Source organism: Herpailurus yagouaroundi, unplaced genomic scaffold, assembly GCF_014898765.1.
Source record: "Herpailurus yagouaroundi ecotype Mexico unplaced genomic scaffold, PumYag 160, whole genome shotgun sequence".
In the NCBI taxonomy this organism is placed as follows: domain Eukaryota; kingdom Metazoa; phylum Chordata; class Mammalia; order Carnivora; family Felidae; genus Herpailurus; species Herpailurus yagouaroundi.
Genome location: NW_024412401.1, coordinates 19260978 through 19283414, shown reverse-complemented (window position 1 = coordinate 19283414; position 22437 = coordinate 19260978). Strand labels below are relative to the sequence as shown.

Below are 22437 nucleotides of genomic sequence, written 5' to 3'. Positions count from 1 at the left end.
TCTCAAAATGAATTTTAAAAACATTAAAAAAAAAAAACAAAAAACAGGACAATGGTAACTATTTTTACCACTGCTATTTAACACTGTCCTGGAAATTCTAACCAGAGCATTAGACAAGAAAAAGCAGTAAGAGACATACAAAGTGGAAAGGAAAAAGAAAAATTATTTCAAAAATGACAAAGAAAATTCCAAAGAATTCACAAGAAAGGCACTAAAGCAAGTAAACAAACTCAGCAAAGTTGTAGGACATAAGATCAGCATTCAAATATCAGGTTTATTTCTAAATACCAGCAATAACCTAAACAGGATAACCTAAAAAGGATATTAAGAAAACAATTCCATTTACAATGGCATCTAAAATAACAAAACACAACCTAGGAATAAATCTAACCAAGGAGGTGAAAGACTTGTACACAGAAAACTATAAAACACAGCTCAAGGAAGTTAAAGACCTAAATAAATACATCCTGGGTTCGTAAGTGGAAAGACTTCATGATAACATGACACTAACTATTCCCCAGTCTGATCTACAGTTTCAGTGGAATTCTAATCAAAATCCTGGCTTCCCCTTACCAGAAATTGAAAACCTGATCCTAACATTTATATAGAAATTTAAGGGATCTACAATAGCAAAAAACAATCTTAAAGAAAAAAAAAAAGTAAAATCAAAGACTCACACTTCCTGATTTCAAAACTTACTATAAACCTATAATCAACAAGACAGTTTAGGACTGGCATCATGAGAGACCTACAAACCAATAGAACAGAACTGAGAGTCCATAAATAAGCACATACATCTATGGCCAATTGATTTTTGATGAGGATGCTAAGTCCATTCTATGGGGAAAGAACAGTCTCTTCAACAAATGAATTGGGATAACTGAATTTTCAAGAACAAAAAGATGAAGTTGGATTCCTATCTCATACCATATACAAAATTAACTCAAAATGGAAGATCTAAGAGCTAAAATTATAAAACTCTTTAAAAACCAAAACAGGGGCGCCTGGGGGGCTCAGTCGGTTAAGCGTCCGACTTTGGCTCAGGTCATGACCTCACGGTTCGTGAGTTTGAGCCCCGCATTGGGCTCTGTGCTGACAGCTCAGAGCCTGGAGCCTGCTTCGGATTCTGTCTCCCTCTCTCTCTGTGCCTCCCCTGTCCATGCTCTGTCTCTCTCTGTCTCAGAGATGAGTAAACATTAAGAAAAAAATTTAAAAAAATAAATAAATAAATAAATAAACATAGGAGTAAATCTTCATGATCTTGGATATGGCAATGGACTCTTAGATATGACACCAAAAGCATAAGCAATAAACCAGACTTTATCAAAATGAAAAACCTTTGTGCAAAGAAAATTATCAAGAAAATGACAAGACAACCTACAGATAAGAAGGAAATATCTCCAAGTCATGTATTCGGTAAGTGTTTAATATCCTTAATTATATAGAACTCTTACAACTCAAAGACAAAAAGATAAACTAGTCTATTAAAAAATGGGCAAAGGACGTGAAAAAACATTTCTCCAAAGATGATATATAAATAACCAATAAACACATGAAAGCATGCTCAACATCATTAGGGAAATGCAAATCAAAATGACAATAAGATATCACTTTACATCCCTTAGGATCGCTATAATTGAAACAAAAATGAAAAATAACAAGTGTTAGTAAGGATGTGGAGAAACAGAAACCCTCATCCATTACTGGTGTGAATGTGAAATGGTTCATCTGCTGGAGACCCGTCTGGTAGTACCTCAAAGAGTAAAATACAAAATTACCTATTTGATACCATAATTCTAGGTATATAAACAAGAGAACTGAAAGAAGGACTTACACAAGTACATATATACACACGGGCACAGCAGCACTATTCTCACATCCAAAATGTGGACAAAGATCAAATGTCCATCAATAGATGGATAGATACAATGGAATATCATCCAAACATAAAGAGAAATGAAGTACTGCTACATGTTACAACATGGAGAAAATTGGCTAAATGAAAGCCAGACACAAAAGGTCACATATTGCATGATTCCATTTATAAGAGATATCCAGAATAGACAAAATATATACAGACAGAAAGCTGGGTGGTCATTGTCAGAGACTAGGACTAGAGTGAAATGGAATGGAGAGAAAGTGCATTGTGCATAAAGTGTTTTATGCAGGAGTGATGGGAATACTTTATAAATAGAGGTGTTAGCTGCACAACACTGGGACCACGTACTAAATGTCACTGAACTACGTTCACTTTAAACAGTTAATTTTTTAGGGGCGCGTGGGTGGCCCAGTCAGGTTAAGTGACCAACTTTGGCTCAGGTTATGATCTCACAGTCCATGGGTTTGAGCCCCACGTCAGGCTCTGTGCTGACAGCTCAGAGCCTGGAGCGTGCCTTGGATTCTGTGTCTCCCTTTGTCTCTGTCCTTCACCTGCTCACATTCTGTCCCTCTCTCTCAAAAATAAATAGACATTTAAAAAATAATAAACAGTTAATTTTTTAGAGTGAGAGTGAGCAGGGAAGGGGCAGAAAGAGAGGGAGAGAGAATCCCAAGCAGGCTCCATGCTGTCAACACAGAGCCCGACACAGGGCTTGATCTCATGAACCATGAGATCATGACCTAAGCCGAGATCAAAAGTCAGACATTCAACCAACTGAGCCACCCAGGAGCCCCTAAATGGTTAATTTTATGATGTGAATTTCACCTCAATAAATTATTATTTTATTTTATTTTATTTTTTAAAAATTTTTTTTTTCAACATTTATTTGTTTTTGGGACAGAGAGAGACAGAGCATGAACGGGGGAGGGGCAGAGATAGAGGGAGACACAGAATTGGAAACAGGCTCCAGGCTCTGAGCCATCAGCCCAGAGCCTGATGCGGGGCTCGAACTCCCGGACCGCGAGATCGTGACCTGGCTGAAGTCGGACGCTTAACCGACTGCACCACCCAAGCGCCCCAATAAATTATTATTTTAAAAAGGATGGGGGAAGTTCTAAGTCTCTAGAACGGCAGCTGTAAAACGTAAAGTGAAGGCTACCTAGCCTAGGCCCTCTCCAAATCCAATTAAACTGAAATCTCCAGTATTCTTTATTCGTAACAACTTCTCCACAGGATTCTGATATGAAGCCAAATTTGGGCACATCACTGCCTAGAAAAACCTTTTTCCTGTACCTTAAAGTTATAGAGAATGCATAAGATCTGCAAATCCATGAATATAACTACATAAATATATATTAAATCTTGCTTGTCACAGATTACTTACAAATCAGATCCCAGCTTGTAAAACATTCCTTCTGGGTGTGTCTGTGAGGGTGTTTCCAGGAGATGCTAGAATTTCTATCAGTAGACTGAGTAAGGAATATCCACCCTAACTGGAGTTAAGTATCCTAATGCGGCAGGCATCATCCAATCTGTTGAGGTCCTGAACACAACAAACAGGCAAAAGACCGATTCTCTCTTAACCTGGAACACTGGAACTCTGGGTTCTTGGGCCTTGGTATTCTAGGACATACACATGCAGCTCCTTAGTTTCCAGGCCTCTGGATTCAATCTGAATTATACTCCTGGCTTTCTTGGTTCTACAGCTTGCAGAGACTGTGCTATTTCTTAGACTTTATAACCATATGAGCCAACTCCTATAAATAAACCTCCTCTAATACATATCTCTATATATCCTATTGGTTCTGTTTCTCTGGAGAACCCTCGCTAACACAGCATTATTGTTGCTTTTATCTGGTCTTTTCTTAATGCTAAAATATAACTGATGACTAGAGCTTTACTGTAAAGGACTCTTGGATATATGCAGTTCTTTCAACTTTTAAAAAGCTGATTATAGGTCTCAACCATTTTCACTCCTAATGCATACCATCCATCTAAATAATTACAAAGATCATAAACTATGTGTAATTAGGCCCATTCAATACTTACAAAGCCTAAACTTTATTATTCCAAACAGTTATGGTTCTGCAGACTTGGCAAAAAACCTTATATAAGATACCAGACAGCTAGCCTGTTCTTTACTCAAGCCTTCTAAGGACAGAGAGATAAAGCAGAAGAGTCTTCAGAAACTAACCATGCTGGCACCTTGATCTTGGACTTCTAGCTTCCTATTCTGTGAGAAAATATACTCCTTTTCTTTAAGCCATCCCCTCTATGGTACTGTTATAGCAGCCCAAGCTAAGACAACATGACTTAGGAAAAGCATATTAAAACAGTACGGTCTATTTTTAATCATTATTAAAACAATAATATTTAAACATACCATGCCCTAATGACAGTGGAATAGTAGCCAAATTGATACATCTTTATAATGCTGGAAGCTATACAAATTAGCATAATGATTTGAGAATAATCTGGGTTCTAGAATGAAGAATAACTCTTCAGAACCAGAACCATAAGTGAAACAGCAAAATATTTTATTACTGGCTGTCAAGCAGACTAAAATACACCAACATACATGAACTTTCATTTCATGACTGCACTGGTTGACATTTACCTGTGCACACTATATAGGAAAGATGACTTGTATACTCCTTCATAAAAAAAAAAAAAACATCTGAAATCTTTACATTTTTACTTTTTAAAAAAAATTTAAGTAACCTCTACATGCACCATGGGGCTCAAACTCACAACCTCGAGATCAAGAGTCACATGCTCTTCTGACTGAGCTAGCCAGGTGCCCCTATTATGTTTTTTAAGTAAAGCTTCATACTGTGTTTCACAACTCACTAGTACTAAAAAGATCAAATAGTGTGTGCTTTCCACTCAATTTTGCAGTGAATCTAAAACTACTCTAAAAATTAGTCTATTTTAAAAAAAAATTATTTTTTATTTACTAAATTCTAAAGAACAGAAAGATTCTGAGTTGCCATAGCTGTAAAGTTCACAGTGCATTACAGGGTGTATGAAAGCCTCATTTTAATACATGGCCAGGCAAATGGAGTTTGTTGGCTGTCTACTTCTGAGAACGCAGTTACATGTAACCATGAAACTATTCTTGAGTTCACTCAACATATTACAAAGTAGACAGGAGTAGATACATAGTAGTACCATCACTGATGACAAGTTCATATTAAATTTCCTTTGTTCTCCAAGCTCCCCCTTGATATTTATAAATTTCACAAATATGGCAATGATAAAGGTAATGTTAAAATAATTGAATTCATTCATATATACTGCAGCGTTTACTTCTTTTGGGGCTGTAGTAATGTGTACATTGATGTATTTAGCAAAACTGTAACAAAAGCTCTTGTGATTTTTAAAACTTCACATAATAGGGGCACCTGGGTGGCTAAGTCAGTTAAGTGTCTGACTCTTGGTTTCATCTCAGGTCATGATCTCACAGATTTTGAGCTCAAGCCCCACAGTGGGCTCTGCGCTGATAGAGCGAAGCCTGCTTGGGATCTGTCCCCCTCTCTGCTCCTCCCCCGCTCACTCTCTATCTCTCAAAAATAAATAAAAATAAACTTTAAAAAGTTATTTTAAAAAATAACATTATAACTTATTTTCTAACAATAATAGTCTCTACAATATTTATTTTTAATGCTTGTGAAGTTAATGTAGCAAAAACTTCTTTTAAGTTTATTTATTTTTTTTTTTAATGATTATTTTTGAGAGAGAGAGACAGAGAGCGTGAGCAGGGAGGGGCAGAGAGAGGGGGAGACAAAGAATCCAAAGCAGGCTTCAGGCTCTGAGCTGTCAGCACAGCGCCCGACACAGGGCTCCAACCCATGAACCGTGAGATCATGACCTGAGCTGAAACCAAGAGTCAGACGCTTAACTGACTGGGCTACCCAGGAACCTTCCCAAAACTCTTTCATCAAGTCCCTTTTTCTGGCATTTGAATAGCCTTCTACTTTTGTATTTTTGATTGGTTTGTTTCACTGCCCCTCCCCCATCTCTAATTCTATTATACATAACACTGCAGTAAACATTTTGATGACTACAGCAATTTGACCTCAAGGTCCACCACGTGTCTACCACAGGTGACAACGCAGGTAGGTGAGAGCAACAACCAACAAGAATATCCCTTTGGCCAAGAAACATGAGCCCCAACCTTTAGAATCACAAATACGGACATAGGCCCTCAAAAAGTTCAATTCTGATAATCATTTCCAAAGTGTAGCAAAGATAAATTAACTTATGTGAGAAGAGTCTCTCTCTGTTTTTTAAAGATTTATTTTATTTTGTTTCATTTCATTTTAGAGACAGAGTGTACGAGCAGAGAGAAAGAGAGAGAGAGAGACAATCTCAAGCAGGCTGCATACTCAGTGCAGAGTCTGACATGGGGCTCAATCCCATGACCCTAAATCAGAGTTAAACGATCAACCCATTGAGCTACCCAGGCACCCCAAAGATTTTATTTTTTTACGTAATCTCTACACTCAAAGTAGGGCTTGAACTCACAACCCAAGGATCAAGAGTCACATGCTCTGCTGACTAAGCCAACCAGGCGCCCTATAAGTCTCTTATGACCACCATGACTATATCAAATTAAATTCCTAACCATGCTTTATCACTTCTTTAAAAAGAAAACATTAGGGGCTCCTGGGTGGCTCAGTCGCTCAAGCATCCAACTTTGGCTCAGGTCATGATCTCGTGGTTCATGGGTTTGAGCCCCACGTCAGGACTCTGTGCTGACAGGTCAGAGTTTGGAGCCTACTTCAGATTCTGTGCTTCCTTCTCTCTCTGTTCCTCCCCTACTTGTGCTCTGTCTCTGTCTCTCAAAACTAAATAAACATTAAAAAAATTAAAAAGTAAACATTTGTGGCATGGAAAACAACTGCATATTTATAAGATACAAATGAATTATTTTCCCATTGAAAATTTGATTATGAATATGAAAAAAACTTTTAAAAAAATAATGATCCAATGCTAAGTCTTGAGACAGAACTAAATAGTCTACTTTAATAGTGAAAAAATAGTCGAAAGGGAAGTTTACATACACTTTATTCCTTCACAGTTTTGAATCCTTTTCCTTGTTTTTTGTTTCTTTTTTTTTTTTAAACATTTATTTATTTATTTATTTATTTAAAAAAAATTTTTTTTTTCAACGTTTATTTACTTTTGGGACAGAGAGAGACACAGCATGAACGGGGGAGGGGCAGAGAGAGAGGGAGACACAGAATCGGAAACAGGCTCCAGGCTCTGAGCCATCAGCCCAGAGCCCGACGCGGGGCTCGAACTCTGGAGCGCGAGATCGTGACCTGGCTGAAGTCGGACGCTTAACCGACTGCGCCACCCAGGCGCCCCTAACATTTATTTATTTTTGAATGAGAGACAGACGCAGAGCATGAGCAGGGGACGGTTTGTTAGCAGAGTCCGACGCGGGGCTCGAACTCCTGAACTGCAAGACCATGACCTGAGCTGAAGTCAGACGCTCAACCGACTGAGCCACCCAGGCGCCCCTTTTGTTTCTCTTTGAGAGGAGTTTGGGATTAGGTAACTTCAGAATGGAAACAAGTGAATACATGGCTTTTAGGTGAATTAGTTCTTAATAGCAAAACAAAACCTTGAGTCTTCTCACTTCACTCATGCTATATAAAATCCATAAATACTACATGGACAGAAACACAGAAGTATTTCTACGTGCGCTGAACTCGTTTTGAACTTCTTAAACAGTGAATTGTATCTATAGTCTATCTCCTACAAGGGGTAACTCTGTTATACAGAATAGTGTTAAGGTATTCACTATTGTTTATAAATATTGTGATTATCTCAAATACTAAAGACATTAAAGAAAACAAATTCTGGGAGCTTATTTCTGGAAATGTAACTACACATCACCTTTTGAGCACCAGTTTGTCTTGTTTAAAGAAAAGAAAGGCAAAGATAATGCCTCGAAGAAAAAGTAAATTGTGTAAAACAATAAAGCTGCTTGCTCCAGTGTGCTGATTTATATGGAGATCCAAATTCAGGGTTCAGAGCTCTAGAGCAAGTTCTTCATTTCTTGCCTACAGGCATTATGTTGCTCTGTTTCTGGAGCAAAGGAGCGTCCCAATATCCACCAGAGCAAAAGAAGGGACTATATGACTAAGGCTGCAACTTTTAAAAAGGAATTTTAATGCATGGTCCACAGCTTCAATAAAGTAAGACCACCTCAGAGCCTTAATACAATGAAAAAGATTACAAAATGGTAAAGGAGTGGACTATAAGGATATTTTAGAGGTCCTTACATAATGATCCTGAGAAACAAAATGCATCATTCCAGCATGGTTATAGATTAGCCCAAAGCTAAGTGTCTTTCACCAACAAAACTAGAAATCACTCCCTCAGGCATGTGAAATGTTCCGTAGAAGAACCTCACCTTGGATTTATTCTAAAAGAGGTTCTCAACTGCTCTGAAGCAATTACTAAAAGGAGGCCAGTCCAAATGTAGTAGGATAAATTCCCCTGAGAAGCTCAATCTGTGATCATAGCAACAGGTAACCCTTGCTGTGAAGCTAGAGGATAGTAATTTGTATGACTTTATACACTAAATTTTTAAAATGCCAATCTTAACACCTAGGCAGTATAATCTTAGGAATAGCAACAATGATTCAAAGTCTCAATCTTAAATATAATAGGGGTCCCTGGGTGGCTCAGTTGGTTGAGCATCAGACTCTTGATTTTGGCTCAGGTCATGATCCCAGGGTCATGGGATCAAGCCTCACATCGGGCTCCATGCTGAGGATGAAGCCTGCTTGAGATTACCTCTCTCTTTCCCTCTGCCCCTCTCCCCTGCTTGCATGCCCCTCTCTCTTAAAAAAAAAAATCTAGGGTTGCCTGGGTGGGTCAGGTGGTTAAGCATCCAACTCTTGATTTTGGCTCAGGTCATGATCTCACAATTTGTGGGTTTGGGCCCCTTGTTGGGCTCTGTGCTGTGTCAGCATAGAGCCTGCTTGGAATTCTCTCTCCCTGTCTCTCTGCCTCTACCCCAATCATACTCTTTCAGAATAAATAAGCTTAAAAAAATTTTTAAGCTTTATATATATTATATATAAACATATCTATGTGTAGAATATACCGGTATTATGAAACAACCTTCAATTTGGAACAATTAAACTAGAGACTAGTAACTACAAGTGGGGAACCATGAATACTCCCTTGCGGCTACAGCATAACTACCACAGCATACTGAGATGCATAGGTTATTTTGCAGGACTGTATCTAAAAAATGAATCTTCAGAGAAATTCACAACATATGTCTCTTACCTCATAAATGTTGGGGTGCCACATTTTGGTCAAGAATCTGAAGGTAGGTGGTGAATACGGGTAGTCAATAGGAAATTTAATATGCGCCTGAAAAGGAAAAAAATGAAATGCTAATAAATGAGACTATAGGTTTTTCATCTGCCTAATAATTCACCCTATTATATCCCAGTGAAATTAAACTTTCTATGGAGTAAACTCTTAGGATTAACAACTACTCATATACATTTTGTTAGCCCCAATGTCAGAGTTACTATTAATGTTCTTATAGCGTTTTTTCAAATATTCATAAGAGCTTATATTAAATCACCCAAACTCAACAGTCAAATAATTTTTCATTACATTAATATGAGTGAAAAATAGTAATAGGTACAGGTATGTCATACTAATTGCTACATTTATTTTTAACACAAAAAATAACTAATACAACCTTATGGTACATAATACAGAACAAAAATCATTTATAACTCACCTGATTTAAATACTACCCAGAAATAATAAATGCTAATATTTTGATACAGCTCCTTCCAGCAGTTTTTTTTGGTATATACATGTTTGTTTCTTTACAAAACTTATTTTCAAAAATTTGAATATACTGAATTTTATAATTTTTCCCCATCCGTATCATACATTTTCCTACAAAATAGTCTCTAAATAGATGATTGTTAGTATCTGTGTAACATTCCATCATATGGATATTAGATAAATCATTTTAAATAAATGATTTCTGTATTTTGGGACATTTGGATTGTTTCTTACTCTTTTGCTATTATAAATAACTGCAGTGACTATCGTTGGCAATATACCATATTTCAAATATGAAGAAACCCAGAAAGACACTCATTTAACAGTATAGTAAAAGAGCCTGAGCAAGGGATAGAAAGGACAAGCTAAGACTAAATAAGCTACAAAACCCAGTAATCATAGCAAGTCAGGACCCTCAAAAATTCTTCTCTTGATAAAAGCAATAAGAAAATTGGCAAAAATTTTAAGACTCAATTCTTCAGAATGTAGAAAATAACCAAAGGTTTGCAATAATTCAAGGAGCCTCTATTCAAGAAAAAGAGCTGACCCTCAGTAAGAACATTGGAACTTTGTGGTGTTTTAACTTGTCCCAGTCCCATGACCTGCTCTCCAGGAGCTATGGTAATTAAAACTAACATATCACATTCAAAGTGAAGACAAGCAGTCACAGAATGTGCTGAAATTTCTTCCAAGCCTTAATCCCAAAGAACTGTCACTACCTGACATTTTTGATGGTTCCCTAGAAAAATTTACTTGCAAGACTGTCTACGTTTGACCTGATCTATAGCTTGGGCAGTGTCAAAATAACTTTCCATGGGTGTGTTTGCTAACAACAACGACAGGCAAATGCTGAACTTTAAAGCTGCTTGTTAGGTCAAACAACAGACTAACCAAAAAATTTAATGAGAAAAGCAAGGACAGGGGCGACTAGATGGCTCAGTCCATGAAGCATCCGACTTTGGCTCAGGTCATGATCTCACTGTTCCTGAGTCTGAGCCCCGCATCAGGCTGTCTGCTGTCAGTGCAGAGCCCACTTCGGATTCTCTGTCTTCCTCTCTCTCTGCCCCTCCTGTGCTCGCGCTGTCTCTCAAAAATAAACATTTAGGGGCACCTGAGTAGCTCAGTCGATTAACCATCTGACTTTAGCTCAGGTTATGATCTCGCTGTTGGTGAGTTCAAGCCCCTCACCAGGCTTGCTGCTGTCAGTGAAAAGCCGCTTCGGATCCTCTGTCCCCCTCTCTCTGCCCCTTTCCCACTTGTGATCTCCCAAAAATAAACAAACATAAAAAAAAAAAAAAAGAGGAAAAGTAAGGATATGAGATGTGCATAAGGACTTTGAAAAACTCTAACAAATTCCCAAGAATCTAGAATACTGGCCCATATGTAGGGCTGCGTATGCCCAGGCTCTACACATGTTCAGGTAAGTCATGAGAATTCATCAGAAGGCCCTAAACTGGCATCTCTGGCTATACTGAAGGATCTGTACAGATCTGTACAAAGGCTAAGGCAGAGTTCAAAACTGCATAACTGAGTGTTAAAGGCATGCTTCATTCAATATGCACACAGAACTCCTCTTATAATGCCCAGGAGACTTCTTGGTATCAGGAAATCAAATCAAATCAAACTAAGGAAATTGCTGTCCATTCATTAGCTGATCATTAAACTAACCAAGTGGAGACTTTACTGGCCACATATAAAAATATAGACAATGGGGCGCCTGGGTGGCTCAGTCGGTGAAGCATCCGACTTCAGCCAGGTCACGGTCTTGCGGTCCGTGAGTTCGAGCCCCGCGTCGGGCTCTGGGCTGATGGCTCGGAGCCTGGAGCCTGCTTCCGATTCTGTGTCTCCCTCTCTCTCTGCCCCTGCCCCGTTCATGCTCTGTCTCTCTCTGTCTCAAAAATAAATTTAAAAAATGTTAAAAAAAATTTTTTTAAATAAAAATAAAAATAAAAATATGGACAAAACAGTGGCGCCTGGGGGGCTAGGTCGGTTAGGCGTCCATCTTTGGCTCACGTCATGATCTCACAGTTCGTGAGTTTGAGCCCCACATCGGGCTCTCTGCTGTCAGCACAGAGCCTGCTTCAGATCCTCCGTCTACCCACCACCCCCCCAAAACTAAATAAACATTTTACACACACACACACACACACACACACACACACACACACGCGCGCGCGAATATAGACAAAACAGAATTGGGTCAGAAAAAAGCCACTAAGCAAGGAAACAATTACAATGATGGCAACAAAAAATTCTGTTGCCACATTGTATTACTCAAACATCCAGTTTTCAACACAATACTATAGAACATGGCAAGAAAGAAAACAACACAAAGTATGGCCCATACACAGGGTAGAAAACCGATCAAGAGAAACTCAAAGTCCAGATACTGAATTTACCAGGCAAGTTCTTAAATCAGCTGCATTAAATGTTTAAAGGATTAAAGGAAGCCATGGCTAATGAACTAAGGACAGTATGGGAAAAAGGTCTCAGCACACTGAGAATATCAATGAAGAGAAATTATTAAAAAAAGGGAATAGCTTTTGAGGGGGGAAAAAACCCAATAGGAATTCTGGGGTGGCAAAGTACAATTATAATAACCACAAAAAGCTAAATGGGCTGAACAGATTTGAACAAGAGGAAAAAACAATCAGTGAAACTGAAGATACATCAATTTACGTTATTTCATCTAAGAAATAAAAAAAACAACTATGCCTCAGAGACCTGTGGGACACTAACAAGCATACCAACATATGCATACTGGGAATCCCAGCAAGAAAGGAAACAAAGGAGCAAAAAGGAATATTTGATGAAATAACTGCCCCCCAAATCCAATTTTAATGAAAAACATTAAGCCTCATAAACAAGTTCAACAAACTGCCAATAGAATCAACTCAGATTCACATTTAGAGGTATCATAATCAAACACTACTGAAAGCCAAAGACAATCTTCAAAGCAAGAGACACAACTGATCAAGCAAAAGAGATCCTCAATAAGACATCATTTCTAATCAGAAACCAGGAAGCCAGAAAGCAGTAAAATGACATTAAATGTGCTGAAAGAACAAAACTTATCAACCAAAATTTCCATAACCAGCAAAACTCTTCTTCAAAAACTGAAGGTGTATTAAAAGATTACTAGATAGGGGTGCCTGGGTGGCTCAGTCGATTAAGCGTCTGACTTCGGTTCAGGTCATGATCTTGGAGTTCATGAGTTCCACTCTGTGCTGACAGCTCAGAGCCTAGAGCCTGCTTCAGATTCTGTGCTCCGTCTCTCTCTGCCCCTCCCCCACTCAGACTCCCTCTCTCTCCCTCTCTCTCTCTCTCTCTCTAATAAACGAAAAATAAATAGAATTAAAAATAAATAAAATAAAATGAATAAGATATTACTAGATAAGTGTGGAGCGCCTGGGTGGCTCAGTCGGTTAAGTGTCCAACTTTGGCTCAGGTCACGATCTCAAGGTTCGTGGGTTAGAGGCCCAGATCAGGTTCTGTGCTGACAGTTCACAGCCTGGAGGCTGCTTTGGATTCTGTGTCTCTTTCTCTCTGTGCCCCTCCCCTGCTTGCACGCACTCCCTCTCTCTCTCTCTCAAAAATAAAGAAACATTAAAAAAAATTAGGGGCACCTGGCTGGTTCCATTGGTTAAGTGTCCAACTTCAGCTCAGGTCATGATCTCACAGTTCATGAGTTTGAGCTCTGCGTTGGGCTCTGTGCTCACAGTTCAGAGCCTAGAGCATGCTTCAGATTGTGTCTCCCCGCCCCACCTCTCTGCCCCTCCTCTGCTTGCAATCTGTCTCTCTGTTTCTCAAAAAATAAACATTAAAAAATTTTTAATTAAAAAAATATTATTAGATACATGAAAACTGAGAATTCATAATTATAAATGTTCTTTTGGTTTATAACTCTTTTTCCCTTCTATCTAATTTAAAAGACATTTACAGGGGCACCTGGGTGGCTCAGTCAGTTAACTGTTCAAGTTCAGCTCAGGTCACAATCTTGCAGTTTGTGAGTTCAAGCCCCACGTTGGGCTCTGCCCTGACAGCTTGGAGCCTGAAGCCTGCTTCGGATTCTGTGTTTCCCTCTCTCTTTGCCCCTCCCTTGCTAGGTCTCTTTCTCTTTCTGTCTCTCAAACATTTAATGAAATTTTTTTAAAAAACAATTACATAATGTAATAATTATAAATCTGTTGGGGCACTTGAATGGCTCAGTCGGCTGAGTGTCTGATTCCTTTTCTTTTTTTTTTTTTTTTTTTAATGTTTATTTCTGAAACAGAGAGAGACAGAGCATGAGCGGGGGAGGGGCAGAGAGAGGGAGACACAGAATCCAAAGCAGGCTCCAGGCTCTAAGCTGTCAGCACAGAGCCCAATGTGGGGCTCAAACTCATTGACTGTGAGATCATGACCTGAGCTGAAGGTGGACACTTGCCTGACTAAGCCACTCAGACATCCCAAGTGTCTGACTCTTGATTTCCACTCAGGTCATGAACCCACGGTTGTGGGATTGAGCCCCACGTCAGGCTCTGCACTGAGTGTGGAACCTGCTTGGGATTCTCTCTCTCTTCCTCTGCCCTTCTACCCTGCTTGCATGCTCATTCTGTCTCTAAAATTAAAAATTTTGTTGATGGGGGTGCCTGGGTGGCTAGGTTGGTTAGGCATCTGACTTCACGACTCAAGTTATGATCTCACAGTCTGTGAGTTTGAGCCCCGGGCCGGGCTCTATGCTGACAGCTCGGAGCCTCGAGCCTGCTTCGGATTCTGTTATCTCCCTCTATCTGCCCGCCCCCTTTCTCTCAAAAATAAATAAAAACATTAAAAAATATTAAAAAAATTTTTGTTGATGGGCACATAATATATAAAGTTGTAATTTGTATGGCAATATTAAGAAAAAAGTAAAGGGGACGGAGTTGTGAAGAGCTAAATTTTTTTTATTTTTATTTTTTTAATTCAAGTATAATTAACATATAGTTTGTATTAGTTTCAGAAGTACAACATAGTGATTCAACAATTCTGTACATTACTCAGTGCTCAAAACAATAATTGTACTCTTAATCCCCTTCACCTATTTCACCCATCCTCCCCCATAACCACCAAATTTATTCTCTACATTAAAGAGTCTACTTTTTTGTCTCTTTTGTTTTCTTTCTTAAATTCCACATATGAGAGAAATCACATGGTATTTGTCTTTCTTTGACTAACTTATTTCACTTAGCAATATATCCTCTAGATCTATCCAAGTTGTTACAAATGGCAAGTTTCATTATTTTTTATAGCTAAGTAATATTCCATTGTGTGTGTGCACATGCGTAAATGTATACACACACACTCCACATCTTCTTTATCCATTCATCTATGGATAGACATTTGGGTTGCTTCCTTACCTGGCTACTGTAAATGATGCTGCAATAAACATAGGGGTGCATATATCTTTTTGAGTTAGTGTTTTCATATTCTTTGGGTAAATACCCAGTAGTGGAATTACTAAATCATATAGTGATTCATCCTATTTTTAATTTTTTAAGGAATCTCCACAGTGTTTTCTACAGTGGCTGCACCAGTTTGCATTTCTATCAACAAAGGTTCCTTTTTCTCCACACCCTTACCAATACTTGTTTCTTTTTTTGTTGTTTGTTTAAGATGTTCATTTATTTTGAGAGAGAAAGAGTGTGCCTACAAGAGCACAGGGGAGGGGTAGAAAGAGGGGGAGAGACAGAGATTGAACCAGGGCTCGATCTTACAAACCGTGAGATCATGACCTGAGCTGAAATCAAGAGTTGGATGCTTAACCAATCGAGCCACTCAGGCACCCCATCGATTTTAGTCATTCTGACAGGTGTGAGGTTATATATCACTGTGGTTTTGATTTGCATTAGTGATGTTGAACATTTTTCATGTTCTGTTGGCTATGTGTGTGTTTAGGAACAAAATTTTTGTATGCTATTGAAATTAAGATGGTATTAAATGAACTACCACAGTTATAAGGTATTGATTGTAATCCCCAGGGCAACCACTAAGAACTCAAAAACTGAATACCCCATAATAATTTAAAACACTCAAAAAGGGAAATTCCTCAATTTGGTAAAGGGCATTGATTTAAAAAACTCTAACATCATATCTAACAGTGAAATACTGAACGCTTTCCCCCTAATTTCAGAAATAAGACATGGATGTCTGCTTTCACCACTCTCACCACTTCTCTTCAACATTGTACTGGAGATGATAGCTAAGGCAATTGAGCAAGGAAATTAAATAAAAGGTATACTGATTGATTGGAAAGAAAGTAAAGTTATATGTATCTGCAGATAACATGAGCTTATACATAAAAAATTCAAAAGAATCCACTCAAAGTCATCAGAACAAGTAAACAGGTTCAGCAAGGTTGCAGGATAAAAGATCAAGATAGCAGCATCAATTATATTTCTATATAGTAGCATTTAATTAACTGAAAATGAAATGAAGAAAATCACTTATAGTAGCATCAAAATAAAACACTTAAAAATAAATTTAATGAAAGTGGTACAAAATTTATACTCTGAAAAATACAAAACACTGTTGAAAGAAATTAAAGACATACACAAATGGAAAGATATTGCATATTCATGGACAGCAAGACTTAATACTGTTAAGATGGCAACCCTCCCCAAACCGATCTTCAGATTCAACATCATTTTATGGAAATTCCAGCTGCCTTCCTTATAGAAATGGAAAAGCTGGTACCAGAATTCATATAAGGTTGTAATTTAGGGGACCCAGAATAGCCAAAAGAGTCCTGAGAAAGAGCAAACACAGTTAGACAAGAAGAAAAAAGAAGACAATGAAAAACTCTTGTGATTAAACTCACAGTCCAGAGAGAGGCAAAGGCTCACTGAGACTAAGCCCTAATCATAGGAATATAGAATGCACTTCCTCCACCCACTACCTCACTACCATTTTACTAAGGCCTATTTACTGAGTTCCTTATAGCTGGGTACATCATATCCAACTATCAAGAAAAAAATCACAAGGCATACAAAAAGGAAAAAATAAAGAGACAGAGCAATTATCACAACCAAATATGGCATAGATTATTTGGTTAGAGTTATCTGGCAAAGAATTATCTGACTGGGAATTTAAAACAACTCTAATTAATATTCTTGGGGCACCTGGGTGGCTCAGTCGGTTAAGCGTCCAACTTTGGCTCAGGTCATGATCTCACAACTTGTGGTTCAAGCCCCGCATTGGGCTCTGTGCTGATAGCTTAGAGCCTGGAGCCTCCTTCAGATTCTGTGTCTCCTTCTCTGCCCCTCCCCTGCTCATGCTCTGTCTCTCTCTCTTTCAAAAATAAATAAGCATTCAAAACATTTTTTAAAAAATTACTTTAGGGGCGCCTGGGTGGCTCAGTCGGTTAAGTGTCCGACTTCGGCTCAGGTCATGATCTCATGGTCCGTGAATTCAAGCCCCGCGTTGGGCTCTATGCTGATGGCTCAGAGCCTGGAGCCTGCTTTGGATTCTGTATCTCCCTATCTCTCTGAACCTCCCCCCATTCATGCTCTGTCTCTGTCTCAAAAATAAACATTAAAAAAAAAATAAAAAAAAAATTACTTTAAAACAATTTGAATGAATGAATAAATGTATATGAGCATTAAAATCACAATGAGGGGCCTGGGGGTTCAGTCAATTGAGCATCCTACTCTAGATTTCAGCTCAGGTCTTGTCCTGGGGCTATGGGATTTAGCACCATGTCAGGCTCCATGCTGAGTGTGGAACTAGATTGGGATTCTGTCTCCCTCTGCCTTCTCTGCTCCTGCTCTCTCTCAAATAAAAATAAATAAAATAAATAATAACAATCACAATAAAGCTACTTATTTTAAAATAATGCAGCTCTAATGTAGCCACACCCCAGTAGCAACAAGGACATCCAGTTCCTTGGATCTTGGTTTTTAATTACCATCCCCTAATAAAAGGAACCAGAGTTCTTTGGAGAAATACTCAATTCTAGATCTGGGGCAAGGAAAACACAGGATGAGCCTAGAGCCTCTTATACTGTGTGAAAATAAGGCATGCTAAAGAAAAAATATGTCGGGGGCGCCTGGGTGGCGCAGTCGGTTAAGCGTCCGACTTCAGCCAGGTCACGATCTCGCACTCCGTGAGTTCGAGCCCCGCGTCAGGCTCTGGGCTGATGGCTCAGAGCCTGGAGCCTGTTTCCGATTCTGTGTCTCCCTCTCTCTCTGCCCCTCCCCTGTTCATGCTCTGTCTCTCTCTGTCCCAAAAATAAATAAATGTTGAAAAAAAAAAAACTTTAAAAAAAAAAAAGAAAAAATATGTCAAAAGAACATAGGAGCCAACCTGAAAGAGCTCCTAATGGCCAAAACTAAAACAATTCATGGTCCTGGGTAATTACCTGAAGTACAAAATTACTATAAATGAATGCATATTGGTATAAACTACCGAATGAAAAAATATAAGGGGAGATGGGATAAGTTCCTTACAGTACTACTCCAGAAAATTTATGTAGATAATCCCATTCAGAAAGTAAAATTTAATTCCCTTTCCCATGAGCATGAGCTGGACTTAATGACTCCCTTCCTAAGAATAGAGTATGGAAAGGAAGAAATACTAACTTTAACAGTGTAGAAACCTTGCAGACACCACCTACACCAAGTGATCAAGGTTAACATCACTGGTGCTAAGTCACGTGGAAATCATGACCTCCCTGATACATGGTGAGAAACACAATTCACCTCTGTGGTATTCTTACCCCAAAACTCACAATCCCAGTTTAATCATGAAAAAAAATATTAGACAAAACCCAAACTGAGAGACATTCTACAAAATATCTAACCAGTTCTTTTCAAGATTGTCAAGGTTACAAAAAAGCAAAAACAAAGACCATCAAATATTGGAGGAGACTATGGAGATGGAACAGCTGTATGCAATATTGTATCCTGGACTGGATCCAGGTATAATAAAAGAACATTAGGATTGGTAGGGAAAAATGGATTGTGACTCCTAATGGGTATAGGATTTCTTTTGAGGGTGATGAAATATATTAGAACTAGATGGTGGTGATGGTTGTACAATCTTGTGAACAGAAGGAAACTATTGAACTGTATACTTTGAAAGGGTGAATTTTATGATATGTAAATTACATCACAATTTATTAAAAAAGGATGTTAGTGGAAAAACTGGTAGGGAAAAGAATAAAGTTGGAATGGCTTTATGAAATATGAGAGAAAGCACACTTTAGAATAAAGAATACTGTCAGGGATGAAAAGGGCAATCTGGTTACTAAAGGGGTCAATTCACAAAGAAGAAGTAACAATTCTAAAAGTGTATGCACCTAAGAGCTTTAGAATACAAAATAATTATAAAGTTATATCACTGAAAATAAAAATTAAAAATCCTAAATTATAGTTGAAGACATCATCATCTCCCTCCTTCTAAGTAGAAGCAGACAATAAATTAGCAAGGATATAGAAGACCATACAGCACCAACAACATCCTTTTCATGGACACATGAAACATGTACCAAGATATGTCATATTCTGGGCCACAAAACATATCAACAAATTTAAAAGAAGATCATACAAAGCATGTCCTCCAAACACAACTAAATTATACTAGAAATCATTAACAAAAAGTAAAATGGAGGGGTACCTAGGTGGTTCAGTTGATTAAGCATCTGACTTCAGCTCAAGTCATAATCTCATGGTCTGTGGGTTCAAGACCCACATCAGGCTCTGTGCTCACAGCTCAGAGCCTGGAGACTGCTTTGGATTCTGTGTCTCCTTCTCTCTCTACACCTCCCCAACTCATGCTCTCTGTCTCTCAAGGATAAAGATAAAAAATAAATAAATAAATAAACTGGAAATTAAATAACAGAACAAGTAACCTGTGGTTTAAAGAGGAAGCCAAGGGCTAATTAGAAAATTTTTTGAATTAAAAAAAAAAAAAAGAAAACATTTTGAATTGAAGTTTGAATTCAAATTTCCATTGAATATGGAAACATGACATGAAAATTTATGACACCTAAAGCAGTACTCAGAGGAAAATCTTTAGCATTAAGTATTTATATTAGAAAAGATGAGAAGAGGCAGGATAACTGATCTAAATAATACACAGAAACAGAGTTAGGCAAAACAAGGAGAGGGAGGAATATGTTCTAAACAAAATAACAACACAAAATCTAGAAAAAAGAACTAAATGAAATGGAGATAAACACTTCAGATAAAGAGTGTAAAGAATGGTTATAAAGATATTCCTCAAACTCAGGAGAAGAATGGATGAACACAGTGAGAACTTCAGCACAGAGAAAAAATTTAAAAAAAGACCAATTAGAACTAAAGAACAAATGAAATGAAAAAATACATGACAGGGAATTAACAGCTGATTAGATGATACAGAAGAATAGATCAGTGATAAGACAGGGTTCCAAAAGGAACAGAAAAAAGAAAAAATTATAAATATGAGGATATTTTAAGGGACTCCTAGGACAATATCAAGCATACTAACATTTGAATTATAGGGGTCCCTAAAGAGGAGAGTAAGAAAGGGACAGAAAATCTATTTGAAGGAATAAGGGCTGTAAATATCCCTAACCTGGCAAAGCAAATACATCCAAGTCCAGGATGCACAGAATATCAAATAAGATGAAACCAAAGAGGGGTGCCTGGGTAGCTCAGTCTGTTGAGTGTCTGACTTCAGCTCAGGTCATGATCTCACAGTTCGTGAGTTCAAGTCCCACGCTGGGCTCACTGCTGTCAGCACAGAGATGGCTTTAGATCCTCTGTCTCCTTCTCTCTCTGCACCACCCCCCTCTGAGATAAATAAACATTAAAAAAAAAAAAAAAAAAAGATGAGCCCAAAGAGACCTAACCAAAACACATAATCAAAGCGTCAACAGTTAATGACAAAGAGAGAATCTTAATAGCAGCAAGAGAAAAACAACTAATTATATACAAGGGAACCCCCATAAGACCATGAGCTGATTTCTAAGCATAAACTTTACAGGCCAGAAGGGAGTGTCAGGATATATTCAAAGTGCTAAAATGAAAAATTAACCGAGAATACTCTACCCAGCAAGGATGTTAATCAGAATTGAAGGAGCGATAGGAGCTTCCAAGACCAGCAAAAGCTAAAGTTCATCAAACCAAACTAGCCTTATAAGAAATGTTATAGGGATGTCTTTAAACTAAAATATAAGGGAGGACCATTAATAGAAATAAGATAATTATGAAAGAAAAAAAATCTCACTGGTAAAGGTAAACATATAGTAAAGGTAGCACAGCAACCACCCACATGGTTAGTATGAGGGTTAAAAGACAGGGGTACCTGGGTGGCTCAGTCGGTTAAGTGTCCAACTTCAGCTCAGGTCATGATCTCACAGTCTGTGAGTTCGAGCCCCGCATCAGGTTCTGTACTGATAGCTCAGAGCCTGGAGCCTGCTTCGGATTCTGTGTCTCCCTCTCTCTCTGCCCCTCCCCTGCTCATGCTCGGTCTCTCTCTGTCTCAAAAATAAATAAAAACATTAAATAAAAATTTTTTAAAAAAGACAAAAGTAGTAAAGTCATCTAGACCTATAATAATTTGTCAAAAGATACACAAAATAATTAAGATGTAAAATATGACATCAAAAACATAAAACATGGGGGTGGAGTGGGGAATGCAGTGTTTAGAACGTACTTGAATTGAAGTGACCATAAATTTAAAATAGACTGCTTTATATACAGGATGTTATATATGGACCTCATGGTAATCACAAATCAAATACCTATAACAGATACACAAAAAAAGATGAAAAAAATACAGGGGCTCCTGGCTGGCTCAGGTGTAGAGCATGCAACTCTTCATGTCAGGGTCATGAGTTCAAGCCCCACATTGGACACGCAGCCTACTTAAAAAACAAAGAAAGAGGAGCACCTGGGTGACTCAGTTGGTTAAGTGTCCAACTTGATTTCAGGTCATGCTCTCACGGTTCATGAGTTCAAGCCCCTCATCAAGCCCCTCTGACAGCTCTCTCTCTGCTTTGGATTCTGTGCCTCTGTCTCTCTCTGCTCCTTCCCCTCTTACACTCTCTCTCTCGCTTTCTCTCTTCCTCAAAAAAATAAACATTAAAAACTTTTTTAAAAAAAGAAAGAAATATAAACATAGCACTAAGAAAAGTCACCACATCACAAGGAAAGATAGCAAGAGAAGAAAGGAACAGAGAACTTCAAAAACAACCAACAAACAATCAGAATGGCATAAAATACACTGTTAATCAATAATTGCTTTAGATGTAAATAGATTAAATGCTCCCATCAAAAGACATGTGGTGGCTGACTGGATTAATAAGACCCATGGAAAAAACCAAAAACCCAACACACACACACACACACACACACACACACACACACACACACACAACACACACGCAAGCACACACGCACACACACAAACAAACACACTCCCTAAAAGAAATTCAATTCAGATCTAAAGGCCTACAACTGAAAGTGAAGGGATGGGGCAGCCTGAGTGGCTCTGTCAGTTGTGTCCGACTTTGGCTCAGGTCATGATCTCGCGGTTCATGAGTTCAAGCCCTGCATAGGGCTCTCTGCTGTCGGCACGGAGCCTGCTTCAGATCCTTGGTCTCCCTCTCTTTCTGCCCCTCCCCTGCTCACGCGCGAGCTCTCTCTCTCAAAAATAAACATTTATTGAAAGAAAGAAAGAAAGAAAGAAAGAAAGAAAGAAAGAAAGAAAGAAAGAAA

General features: G+C 38.4%; 1 protein-coding gene across 1 annotated transcript in view; it reads right to left on the bottom strand.

The window, feature by feature from the left end:
• The window catches only part of UBE2R2 (ubiquitin conjugating enzyme E2 R2), a 117429-nt gene that overhangs the window by 23126 nt on the left and 71866 nt on the right, over positions 1-22437 (bottom strand). The window contains exon 2 of the mRNA XM_040481484.1: positions 9194-9280. Coding sequence (XP_040337418.1) covers positions 9194-9280 — 87 coding nt within the window. The remainder of the gene's footprint in view (positions 1-9193; positions 9281-22437) is intronic.